General features: G+C 39.6%; 1 protein-coding gene across 1 annotated transcript in view; it reads left to right on the top strand.

The window, feature by feature from the left end:
• The window catches only part of LOC132840256 (G patch domain-containing protein 8), a 117188-nt gene that overhangs the window by 85241 nt on the left and 18236 nt on the right, over window positions 1-13711 (top strand). Inside the window, exon 2 of the mRNA XM_060861776.1 lies at window positions 434-577. Within this exon, the coding sequence (XP_060717759.1) occupies window positions 434-577 (144 nt within the window). The remainder of the gene's footprint in view (window positions 1-433; window positions 578-13711) is intronic.

Here is a 13711-nt window from a genome sequence, read left to right as displayed (position 1 = left end):
TCTCTCTCTCTCTCTCTCTCTCTCTCTCTCTCTCTCTCTCTCTCTCTCTCTCTCTCTCTCTCTCTCTCTCTCTCTCTCTCTCTCTCTCTCTCTCTCTCTCTCTCTCTCTCTGTCTCTCCCTCTCTCTCTCCCTCTCTCTCTCTCTGTCTCTCTCTCTCTCTCTCTCTCTCTCTCTCTCTCTCTCTCTCTCTCTCTCTCTCTCTCTCTCTCTCTCTCTCTCTCTCTCTCTCTCTCTCTCTCTCTCTCCCTCTCTCTCTCTCTCTCTCTCTCTCTCTCTCTCTCTCTCTCTCTCTCTCTCTCTCTCTCTCTCTCTCTCTCTCTCTCTCCCTCTCTCTCTCTCTCTCTCTCTCTCTCTCTCTCTCTCTCTCTCTCTCTCTCTCTCTCTCTCTCTCTCTCTCTCTCTCTCTCTCTCTCTCTCTCTCTCTCTCAGCAGGATTATGCTGGAAAGGAGAAAGCCATAACTAAAACTCTAGAGAACTTGAAGGCTAACTTCTATTGTGAGCTTTGCGACAAACAGTACAACAAGCATCAAGAGTTTGACAACCATATCAACTCATATGACCACGCACACAAGCAGGTAAGACCAACTTGGCTAAGGAATTTAAAGCAAAACTCCATCCTGAAACACATTAAATATAACATATGGCTAAAAGTATTACAACTATATGATCATTTCTAAAACGTTCCACAAAATTCAATTCACTGTAACAAAAAACATAAAAGAAAATAATAAAAAAAAAAAGCCTGTTGCTATAAAGGGTCTATAAAGATGTGTCTTGCCAAGAATGTGGAAGAAGTCAAGTGAAGTGAAAACCACTGAAGACATGGATGAATTGTAAAGATCTAGGGGTATCTAACTTGATTGTAAAGATCTAGGGGTATCTAACTTGATTGTAAAGATCTAGGGGTATCTAACTTGATGTCAGTACCCAATTTTACTAATGATCTTGTGCTACTAATGAGTGAGTGAGTGAGTGAGTAAGTGAGTGAGTGTATGAGTGAGTGAGTGAGTAAGTGTGTGACTTTATGAGTGAGTGAGTGAGTGAGTGAGTGTGTGAGTGTATGAGTGAGTGAGTGAGTATATGAGTGAGTGTATGAGTGAGTGAGTAAGTGCGAGTGAGTAAGTGAGTGAGTGTATGAGTGAGTGAGTGAGTATATGAGTGAGTGTATGAGTGAGTGAGTAAGTGAGCGAGTGAGTAAGTGAGTGAGTGAGTGTATGAGTGAGTGAGTAAGTGAGTGTATGAGTAAGTGAGTGAGTGAGTGAGTATATGAGTGCGTAAGTGAGTGAGTGAGTATATGAGTGAGTGAGTATATGAGTGAGTGAGTGTATGAGTGAGTGAGTATATGAGTGAGTGAGTGTATGAGTGAGTGAGTGAGTATATGAGTGAGTGAGTAAGTGAGTGAGTGAGTATATGAGTGAGTAAGTGAGTGAGTGAGTGTATGAGTGAGTGAGTGAGTGAGTATATGAGTGAGTGAGTATATGAGTGAGTGAGTGTATGAGTGAGTGAGTAAGTGAGTGAGTGAGTATATGAGTGAGTAAGTGAGTGAGTAAGTGGGTGAGTATATGAGTGAGTGAGTAAGTGAGTGAGTGGGTGAGTATATGAGTGAGTGAGTAAGTGAGTGAGTTAGTATATGAGTGAGTGAGTGTATGAGTGAGTGAGTGAGTATATGAGTGAGTGAGTAAGTGAGTGAATGAGTGAGTAAGTGAGTGAGTGAGTGAGTGTGTGAGTATATGAGTGAGTGAGTGAGTGAGTGAGTAAGTGTGTGAGTATATGAGTGAGTGAGTGAGTGAGTATATGAGTGAGTAAGTGAGTGAGTGAGTATATGAGTGAGTAAGTGAGTGAGTGAGTGAGTGTGTGAGTATATGAGTGAGTGAGTAAGTGAGTGAGTGAGTGAGTGTGTGAGTATATGAGTGAGTGAGTGAGTGAGTGAGTGAGGGAGTATATGAGTGAGTGAGTAAGTGAGTGAGTGAGTGAGTGAGTGTGTGAGTATATGAGTGAGTGAGTGAGTGAGTGAGTGAGTGAGTGAGGGAGTATATGAGTGAGTGTGTGCGTGAGTGCGTGAGTGAGTGAGTGTGTGAGTATATGAGTGAGTGAGTGTGTGAGTATTTGAGTGAGTGAGTAAGTATGTGAGCGATTGAGTATAAGTGGGGAGGCACGGTGGCTTAGTGGTTAGCACGTTCGCGTCACACCTCCAGGGTCGGGGTTCGATTCCCGCCTCCGCCTTGTGTGTGAGGAGTTTGCATGTTCTCCCCGTGCCTCGGGGGTTTCCTCCGGGTACTCCGGCTTCCTCCCCCGGTCCAAAGACATGCATGGTAGGTTGATTGGCATCTCTGGAAAATTGTCCCTAGTGTGTGAGTGCGTGAGTGTGTGTGTGTGCCCTGCGATGGGTTGGCACTCTGTCCAGGGTGTATCCTGCCTTGATGCCCGATGACGCCTGAGATAGACACAGGCTCCCCGTGACCCGAGGTAGTTCGGATAAGCGGTAGAAGATGAATGAATGAGTATATGTGAGTGAGAGAGTGAGCGAGTGATGCATGAGTGTATGAGTGAGTGAGGATGTGAGTGAGTGAGTAAGTAAGTTAAACAAATACAGAAACAAATAAATACATGTTCATGGAACAGATTGGGAGGAACAAATGCTCATGTACAGTATACAGCTAAATAAGGAAATATTAATAGCTCTAATAGCTACTAATAACTGATTTTGTAACTTAACTCGTAAATACCAAAGAGCTTTTCTTAATTACTGTTTGAGAAAAAAGAAAGCTCAGAATGCAATAATGCAAATTCTTAGGATTTTACGACCAACAATCAAACACCTTGTTGAAGATAGAGGTCACGATAGAATTTACAGATTGTCTTGCGCTGACAGGAAGGTCTCCCAATAGTCCCTCAAATAACCACTGTTTGCATTCGTGGTGAGCAGAAAAGCATCACAGCATGCACACCTAGGATAAAACCTAGATATAAGCTGCATAAGGAAGTTGCTTTGAGTTACATCAGAGACTTGGTTTTAGTAGCTAGTGATCTACAAGTTGAGTGTGAAGATGGTTAAAGCTCTGGAAGCTGATCTCTTTGAGTGGACAGACTAAAGGACTAAAATACTAAAGCTCTGCTGCATCACTCTCATTAGGTAGAGATAAAATATTGTAGATGTATTGTAGAAAATTATTAGCTAAAATATAATCCTAAAGACATGACTCTGAATTTAATCATAAAATAAATATGTGGCAATCCATTGATCATGATTTGTTAATGATAAAGCTTAGTATGAAAGAGAATATTTCCTTTAAAGTTTAAAGATCATGGTTTATTAACTCCTTAAAGGACTGACGGCAAATCGAACAGAATCGGACATGCCTTTAAATAATTTTCTTTGTGAATCAAATCCAGGATATTGTTGTTGTATAACAGGTTTAACAGAAGGTGTGAAAGTGTGGCCTTTCAACACAGCAGGAGTATTTTTTTCTTGGTTATATTTAGACAGAATATGCAAGTGTGCTCAGATACACGGTGAGGTTGTGTTCTTTATCATAGGACTAGTCCTTGGTTTCCAGCAGCGGCAGCATGAATATTACCGGAGTTTGCGTCAAAACAAAACTGGTTTTTATTTTTATAGTTTAAGTTATTGCTTTATAAGTAGTAATAGGAGCTCTTCCGAGCGATCGTGTTTGTGTTTGTGTTGCTTTGTGGTTGTTTCTGGGCAATGGGAAAAAGCTTCATGTGCACTCCTGTGAAATAGTACACGCAGACAACACACAGAGCCAGAAGACAGGTGAATTGTATATACAGTATAAAATCCCATGTTTCAGTGTGTTAGTCAAGCTTGTTGCTTTTGCCTCTGTGTCGTCATATACATAGTCTTTAACTTTAGCCTTTTATTCATATTTTCTGGATTGGTCTTTTTCACAGCTAGTGTTGGTGTTGCACTTAATAAACAACCTGCACTTGCATTTGCCTTCATCTCCTAATCGTGACAGCTACGAGTTCAAATTCTAATTAAATTCAAGGTTTAAATTCCCATAAAAGTCCTATCGAAAATCCAACGAAATGAGAAATGTGCTCAGGATCATTAACGTTTGAAATATGAATTGCTTCACACTGCTGTGTCACGTTCCTTATCTCTAACAGGAAGTGCATGTGCTGAGTCACTGCAGTAGGAATTAAAAGTTATATAAGCACAATGTTAATGTGACATGGTATTTTAGCTACTGGTGACTAAATCACACACACACACACACGGAAGAGAGAGTGTGACAGAACTAAAAAGTACGTGGGGAGAGAAAAAGTGGAAGAGATATTGAAAGTTTGAGAGGAGAGAAAGAGGAGGAGAGAGCTCATTACAGATGGCTGCCTTTACTTGTCAGACACATACAGTACTGTAGATGTGCGTTGTCCTAAAAAATCACTTCTTTTTAAAATGATCAGCACCCCAAATTAACATTTTCCGAAGCCTTCTTTGAAGAGAATTAATGCTTCCTGTGCCTTATTGCATAATGTATAACGAGGTTATAGGATGATGTTAGAGCATTACGGCAAGCACCGAGCTCCTCGGTTGTATGTTCAGAAGCTACAGACTGGATCTGTGTCATATCTGTTGGCTGAAACATTGATTTTGCCTTCCTGCAAAGTTCTATGTTGATTTCAGTGTATTGGAGGCATCGCTGTATCGACTTGTCTATTTATACCCAAGCTGTAACCTCCTGTCACGTTCTAGGTTGAAATATTATTAAATACAAGACTACAAAAGCCTTTAGATTTTACAACATAGTGGATCTGTGCATTTTTATGCAATTCACAATTTTTGCTAAGAATTAAACATTCTAGGAATATGAGGATAATATCTATGGATCTTGTTTGATAGCAAAATATTGAATTAGTAATCAAATTACGCAATGATGGGAAGAGGATTTATGTCATCTTGCCTTGGATGGTAAAAAGGTAAAACTATTGAAGTTCTTCAGGTTGTCTTTTTTGGGGTAACCTCTAAGGCAGTGGTACCCAAGCACTGGTCTTTGGGTCATTTGGTAGCGGGCCGCACAGAAAGAGTAAATAATTAATTTTCTTTCTGTTTTATTGACAATCTCACTCTGAAAGACGTTTTATTTTGAAAGAAAAAACGCATTCTCTTTTAATATGCTTGACACGTACCTGTTTTATTCACGTGATACCAAAAATTCAGGTCACAACGTGGCTAAAATTAATAAAAAACAAACAACTGCCAAGAAAATTAAAGCTACATTTAATAGTACGGATCAGGAGTCGTACTTAAAATACAGCTTTATTCTGATGCACAGAGCCATCGACTGTAAAATGAGGAAATGATGCCTTTAAAACTGCTTCAGAACATGAAGACCAAGCATCCTGCATCAAAACACAAGCCTTTGGAGTTTTTTGAGTGGAAAAAATAAACGCCAACCAGGAGGATGGAAGCAATTATTGAAGGTCTTCAACGGTTCGTGAAATTATGTCTTACATGAAACCGGTCCCTGGCGCACAAAAGGTTGGGGATCGTAGCACTAAGGTTACTTTGTAGAACACGACAACCCAGTGCTACCCAGTGTTGTTACTGGGATAGGGAAGTAGAATCTGTTTTGAAAATGAAGCAACCTTCATACACCATTTTTTTTATATACTATGCTAGGTGCTATATTACCCAGACACAGAGGGAATAACTCTCTGCACTGTTCACAAGCCAGGATAAAATGGAAAGGTTGCATCAGATGATCAGATGTTGTCCTTGAACAAGGATCAGGACGACAACAACAACAACAGCAACATGCTAGTTCCTGAAATTAGATGGATTTACTACACTATATAATTCATACATCATAGCCGCGTCCCATATGACATGCTACACACGGTGCACGGTAGCTTTAACAGAATATGGTGAAGTTGAAAAACATATCACACAATGTGGACTAATTTAAAACATATTCATAAGACGTCTTATCCACCGGAGTGTCGTTGCCCGTCTCGAATCTTTTTCCACGTTCATATTCAGTGAGTCGTAGCCCCGGCTCTCTTCTTCTACGTAAGCAAAGCTGCGAGGGTTGAGTGCATGAAGTGTCCAACATTCCACACTCACACTATTTATATTACAAACCGGCATAGAATAGAGCATAAGTATTTGGCGATTTGGGACGTACTTACTGTTTGCTATCACTACAGAAGAGGAAAAAACTGGAAATTAAAATATAAATAAATAAATAACCTATATACCAATATGAACCCTATATTCCAGAGGCTATCAGGTCTTGGACTGTGTCCAAGCAATACATTTCCATGAACCATACTGAGCACTGAGCGTCTTTCTGTAGTTCAGGGACTCTCGTTTTCTATAAATGAACCAACCCAGCTTCTGTAGCAGATGTTGTGGTTATCAAATCTCATGCATTTACATAAATTATTTAGCAGAAGGCAGCTCATCGGACCAGAGACTAACTGCAGGGCTAGAGACATTAGTTTATAAGGGGCAAGACTTCCCTAGATAAAGTGACTTGTTTTATTAAAATGTATTTAAATGATGAAAGTAGAATGTTTAAAGAAAAATGAAGAGATTGCGTTTATTCCTGCAATTTCAAAATCAATATAAATGGCTTAATATATATATATATATATATATATATATATATCTTAATATATATATATATATATATATATATATATATATATATATATATATATATATATAGGGGGGGCACGGTGGCTTAGTGGTTAGCACGTTCGCCTCACACCTCAGTGGTTGGGGGTTCGATTCCCACCTCCGCCTTGTGTGTGTGGAGTTTGCATGTTCTCCCTGTGCCTCGGGGGTTTCCTCCGGGTACTCCGGTTTCCTCCCCCGGTCCAAAGACATGCATGGTAGGTTGATTGGCATCTCTGGAAAATTGTCCGTAGTGTGTGTGTGTGCCCTGTGATGGGTTGGCACTCCGTCCAGGGTGTATCCTGCCCTGATGCCCGATGACGCCTGAGGCACAGGCTCCCCGTAACCCGAGGTAGTTCGGATAAGCGGTAGAAAATGAATGAGTGAATGAATGAATATACGTATATATATATTTAATTTTTTTGGAGCATTGGGACAAGTCAAAATTTGTAAAATGAAGCTCCACAAATTGTTTTATTTAGTGTATGGTTATAAATACCAGTTAATGGTTAAGTAGTAAAAGAATGGGTTGTCATTTGTATCTTGTTATTTGCTGATCTTGACCACTGAAAACTGGACTTTCAACAATTCCAGTTACTTCTACCTCTGCTTCTACCTCGTCCTTGGATGAATAAAATCCAAATCGTTCAAAACGAACGATAGATTTAAATTCCTATAAGAAGAGCTAATGAGAACATTTTAGTAAAGAGCAAAGTGAAAAGCTGCTTGTGTTAACTGGTCCCCAGTGAGTATTGTAGGATCTCTGCATCTTGTTGGAGTTAGTCCAGAAAACCTACTCCAGATGGTTAGGTTTGTGTGTGTGTGTGTGTGTGTGTGTGTGTGTGTGTGTGTGTGTGTGTGTGTGTGTGTGTGTGTGTAATCTAAAGCTGATTGTTTCTGTCCATCACTTCCTTTATGTGTTTTACCAAAGCAAACACACATCTCTCAGGTTCAACAGTACACAGTACTCACTGGCCACTTTAATAGGAACATGTGTACACCTGCTTCATACATTCATGCTGTTATCCAATCAGCCAATCATGTGGCAGCAGGGAAATGTGTAAAATGTCAGGCTCAGATGACCACGTTCAAAAAAATAACTCTTTACTACCGTGGTGAGCAGAAAAGCATCACAGAATGCACACTTTAAGACCCAGCTTTGAGTTTGAGCTGATGGTTGAAGTGAATCAAAGCTCAAGCTCTTACCTGTCCTGTATGTCCAGGAACGTATAGATTTCCCTGCTGTCTGATTGGATAATATGATGATGTACAGGTTTTCTTTATAAAGTGGCCTGTGAGTGTATTTATACTGTACGTTAAAAATGGTTCAGTTGTTCATTTACATTGTTTAGCTTTGGAGCTTTTTGGAGAGTTGATGAGAAGCTCCTGGAGCAGGAAGAAATTAAAGTCATTCATTTTCTACACAGCACAGCACAAACCATCTTGAGGCCATTTCTCGTCCCTGTGTCAGGAAACAGAAGTTAAGAAATGTGTGATACTGTGCCTCGATAATGTTGTTATATTTTACAAAGCTGTGTAACATCTGTAAATTCCAGACCTCTATTGTTAAAGCTGTCTTGCTTATCAGAACAGCTCCAGATTTAACATGTGACTTGTTGAAAGTATTATCACAAAACATCTGGTTTGTGTGAGCAGAACAAAATAATAAAGGGTTTAGTTAGCGGCACATTGCATCAGCGCACCCGTACACACACAGTCTACATTCCATTGTATAGGTTATTAGTGTCATGGAAGTGGTTTTACATTTCCCAGAATTACATTTCCCATCAGCCCCCGCATGTCATATGTACTAATCACTCACATCTCACGCAAGTCACACATGTGCAAGTCACAAGTAAGTCTCAAGTCATGAATGTCAAGTCGAGTCTTTTTTTAATATTTGTCAAGCAAGTCTCAAGTCTCAAATTTGCGACTTAAGTCTGACTCGAGTCAAGTCGATTCCACCATCTCTGAGTCATTTAACTCAAGTCTGAGTCAAGACTCAAGTCATGAATGTCAATTCAAAGTCAAGTCGAGTCTTTTTTAATATTTGTCAAGCAAGTCTCAAGTCTCAAATTTGCGACTTAAGTCTGACTCGAGTCAAGTTGATTCCCCCATCTCTGAGTCATTTAACTCAAGTATGAGTCAAGACTCAAGTCATGAATGTCAATTCAAAGTCAAGTCGAGTCTTTTTTAATATTTGTCAAGCAAGTCTCAAGTCTCAAATTTGTGACTTAGGTCTGACTCGAAACAAGTCGAGTCCACCATCTCTGAGTCATTTAACTCAAGTCTGAGTCAAGTCTCAAGTCATGAATATCAAGTCAAAGTCAAGTCGAGTCTTTTTTAATATTTGTCAAGCAAGTCTCAAGTCTCAAATTTGTGACTTAGGTCTGACTCCAAACAAGTCGAGTCCACCATCTCTGAGTCATTTAACTCACGTCCGAGTCAAGTCTCAAGTCATGAATGTCAAGTCAAAGTCAAGTCGAGTCTTTTTTAAATATTTGTCAAGCAAGTCTCAAATTTGCGACTTAAGTCTGACTCGAGTCAAGTCATATGACTCGAGTCCCCCATCTCTGGTTTACACTGATTTTGTCACAGATTTTGGTGGGTTGTTTTGCACTTAAAATTTTCCTAATTTTTAAAAACATGCATTGACTTTGTCCACAAGTTTGTGACAATAAGACATGTAAACCTACCACATAGACAACTCTGTAATAAGATAGTAAACTTATAGTAAATAAAGCATTTCCAGCTCTCATCAATGGTAAGATAAGAAACTAGAAACTACACTCAGAATTAAAAGGTATCTGAATACATGATTTCTATTTTTTTCAAGTCGGTGATGCTCTACTCAGTTCACTCAGGGTTTCCTCCAAATACAAACCTCAGCCATCAAATCACACCAAATGGAAATTAATTCTAGATATCGATATGACAGTCAATGATAGGATGCACAAATCTACAGTCTGATCTAGAAAAAAATCAGCTTAAATCCTCACTTCTCTTCATTTTTCTATTACAACCATTCATACTGTAGTGCTCAGTATTTTCAGACCTTTTCAACAGACAAATGATATCACCACAAGTCTGATATAGAATGAGTCAGGAGTCTGTAGGATTTCAGTGCGAGATGTGTGTTTTTCCGTCCGTTGGGATAAACTTACGCACAATTTTAGTGGTCGAAGAGAACACCTTCAGATTTTAGATGTTTATGAACAAGCACTTGAGGCATCTCAATAAGCAGAAATGGGTTTTATATCATCATTTACTTTGAAGTTAGAAACATTTGCAGTTTGGGTTGTTCATTTTTTTGAACTTTTCTAGAAACATATTGCCCCAGTAGGCCATTATCGGCTCTAGTAGACTAGATAAAAATAGTTATTTTTGGAACTACAAATAGAAATTCACATGAGCCAGTAAACACCACTATGGTCATGACAAAGAAATCCAGTGCTTAATCTAGGCACTCCCAAAATAGGCACCATAAGTTCCATATATTGGCCTTTTAAAAAATAAACGAATAAATAAATAATAAAATAAAAATGTCATCCCATTATATTAACAAACTGGAAGCCAAAAATAAAACTTTTAAAATTATTTTCATTTTTTCCTACGGTTAGGTTAGTGCTATCCAGGTAGCATATTTATTTATGTATGATTACATAATTTGGCCTTCCACCGCTATAAAGCATAATAAACTAGCGTATACTTTTTGATAACTATAAGCCTTTTTCAAACAAGCCGGATAGTAGCATTTTTTGTCTCGTTCTCATCACCTGAAGGATGAACGAAAAGAAAAAAAGTCCATAGACGGGTGAATTATCATTTGATCTGCAGACAGATTTAACTACGTTAGGCAAAACTCAATAAACAGTCTGACAGAGTTAATACCGGAAAAGCATGTACACAAACAAAAGGCTCAGTAATATTGTTAATGAAACGTTAGAAGAGAGATTTTACAAAGATTTAATTAACGTCTGGGTTATTTATGGGGAGTGTGCTAATTGGGAACAGGTGGTTGTGATTAGTCTGGGGAAGTAGAACGAGGTAGCGGATCATGTGACGGGTCACGTGACTGGGTCTGTTACGTCTCGCTGGTTTCAGGATACTAGAAAATTGAGTTTTTGTGTGTATATTTAAGTCTCATGTCTTACCTGGGATTCAAAGGAACTTAAAATATCTCAGACAGTTTTAGAATAAAATTGGTATTTTGTGATGCTGTTGAAGATGCTGTTTATTATGTACACTATGCATAGAGGTTGACACCGATTTGGTGCAAACACCAACACCCCCCCACCTTCTCTCTCTCTCTCTCTCTCTCTCTCTCTCTCTCTCTCTCTCTCTCTCTCCGTCTATCAAACCCGATCTATCTTCTAGCCTAAAGCTTGCAGATCCTCAATCTGCAGAACAGGAGATAGCACGGAGGTTAACAAACATCTCTGGGTGACACAGTGCATACAGCAGAGGGCCTCAATCCTAAATTATTCAGCCTGTCAACATCACTGAGCACGATTGATGCTTCTCTGGCGCTAGCTGTCCTCCTGGATCAAAGCCGTGGAGAAAAGCTGCTCGGTGCACCTTGCTGCAATCTCTAAATCTCCTCCACACACACACAGACATCTCTCTCTCTCTCTCTCTCTCTCTCTCTCTCTCTCTCTTTCACCTGCTTCAAATATTCTCACGTCATTATCCTCTCAGGCCCTAACGCACAAATTCATTAAAGCACAAACAGGCCTCCCACCAGCAGGAAAAAGCAGTGAAACACTTAACCTGACAGCCTGTCATTTTCCAACATGAGAACTCTATAGACATGCGAATCTGTGTTCCTTTAGCAGGAGGCAGAGGTGGGATAGGGAAGTGTTTCATGTGGATGTACCTATCTTTGCAGCAGCAGATTGGGTTTAGGATAATCCTCATGTTGGCGTTTTGCTTCAGGAGGAAGAAGAAAAGTGACAGTGGCAGCTTTAGTGTACAATCAGCATTGAAGTAGAATGCAGGATGAGAAATCCGGGTTGGGGATCGAATGAAATGGATTTTTAACCACCCATTTCACTAAAAGCTTTTGAGAATCACATTTAGTTCAAAGTGCCTGGTACTTGGTAATCTTTGTGTTAATCCCAAAATGTAGGCTTCTGTTGGGAAGTAATGTGTAAATCCATCATATCATGTATGTGGATATGTCTCTGTTAAGCTGTAATACTGGCTTTAATCTGTCTGCCAGTGTGTGCATCGTGTAGGAGTGTAAACCAAAAATTTCTACAATATATGATACTTATTCAAAAGATATTTTTGATTCTTGAGGCAGCGATATGATTCGATACGACGATACCGATGACTCTGCTATAGCGCAATACGATACGATACAATTTTGATTCTTAAGGAAATTATTCAATATTTACAATAACAAAAAAATCAACTATCACAGAATATGACGTGATTGACACGTGTAGCCTCTTAACAATATGACCGACAAATCAGTCATGATATTCGTGTCATAATTACAACACACATTAAGCCAAAGCTCTTTTCGATTCACGTGAGTCTATCATGAATACAGCTATGATAGAAAGTAATGGCACATGTAGGAATTTAAAAGAAGAATCGTGTGCTTGCACAAAAAAGCTCCACAAATCTCCAAACAATGACAAACAAAAGTTACAAAATCCTGACAAAGACAAATCGTTTAAAGTATCAGAGTTATTGGCGAATCACCATACAGCCTAATTACACATCAGTCTAAACTTATTTCAACACCAGTCCTGTCTGTCCTTCTTTTATTCATTCATTCATTCATTTTCTACCGCTTATCCGAACTACCTCGGGTCACGGGGAGCCTGTGGCGTCATCAGGCGTCATCGGGCATCAAGGCAGGATACACCCTGGACGGAGTGCCAACCCATTGCAGGGCACACACACACTCTCATTCACTCACGCAATCACGCACTATGGACAATTTTCCAGAGATGCCAATCAACCTACCATGCATGTCTTTGGACCGGGGGAGGAAACCGGAGTACCCGGAGGAAACCCCCGAGGCACGGGGAGAACAAACTCTACACACACAAGGCGGAGGCGGTAATCGAACCCCCAACCCTGGAGGTGTGAGGCGATAGTGCTAACCACTAAGCCACCGTACCCCCCTGTCCTTCTTTTAGTTTATTATAATTATAATTAATAATCAGTTTACGGTGTTGTCTTAATTGTTATTTCCATTGTTGCCTTTTAAATCAATGCATTGTTCAAAAACATGAGATCGTTTTTTGTTGTGTTCACAATTACCCATTCATTCGCAGCACTCTTGGTTCATTTTCTCAGGAATAATTTTCTAGAAAAAACAAACAAGCAAGCAAATCTGAGAAGCAGCTCCGAGATCCAAGATCCACTAAGCATTTAAAGAGCTTAAATGGAATTATATTCTCAATGTTTTCGTTCATGCTCAAAACTCAATATCGCTGATGTCAGATAGGAAGAAACTTGGTATTGGATGCAAATCCAGGACTATATTCAAAAAACATTGAAAAGTCCAAAATAATAGAAACTCCTTACTCAAAAATATAGGAACGAAGGAAAAATTAGGCTTCAATCCAAGAAATGTCAGGTTCATGGAACAAAACAGGCATCGGACAAACAGACTAGGAATAAGATCCAACTAGAGTGAGAAGAAAAACTGTTGTCAAGAGCAGAGAAAGCACAACAGCTGAAAACCAGGCTTACAAGAACAACCAACAGGCTTGGTAACATTTACGGCATGCTGGCATTTTTATTTCAATTTATACAACTGAGGGTTAAGGGCCATGCTCAGGGGCCCAGCAGTGGCAGCCTGGTGGACCTTGGATTCAAACACATACCCTTCTGATCACTAGTCCAACACCTTAACCACTGAGCTTCCACGTCAGCGACATAGCATTCACAACAACGCAGCAAATTTCAGGAGTTGAATATTCTGGAGTCAGATATAAACTTGGATCAGAGATAGATTTTGGGAGATTATATTCTAACTGTGTTTAATGGTTCTCTAAAGTGGTGTAATATTTTGGTGTTCATGCACTGGGTGGGTGTTGAGGAG

This window comes from Tachysurus vachellii, chromosome 25, assembly GCF_030014155.1.
Source record: "Tachysurus vachellii isolate PV-2020 chromosome 25, HZAU_Pvac_v1, whole genome shotgun sequence".
Lineage (NCBI taxonomy): Eukaryota > Metazoa > Chordata > Actinopteri > Siluriformes > Bagridae > Tachysurus > Tachysurus vachellii.
Note: the sequence above shows the minus strand (reverse complement) of the source record. Positions and strands in the feature narration are given on the sequence as shown.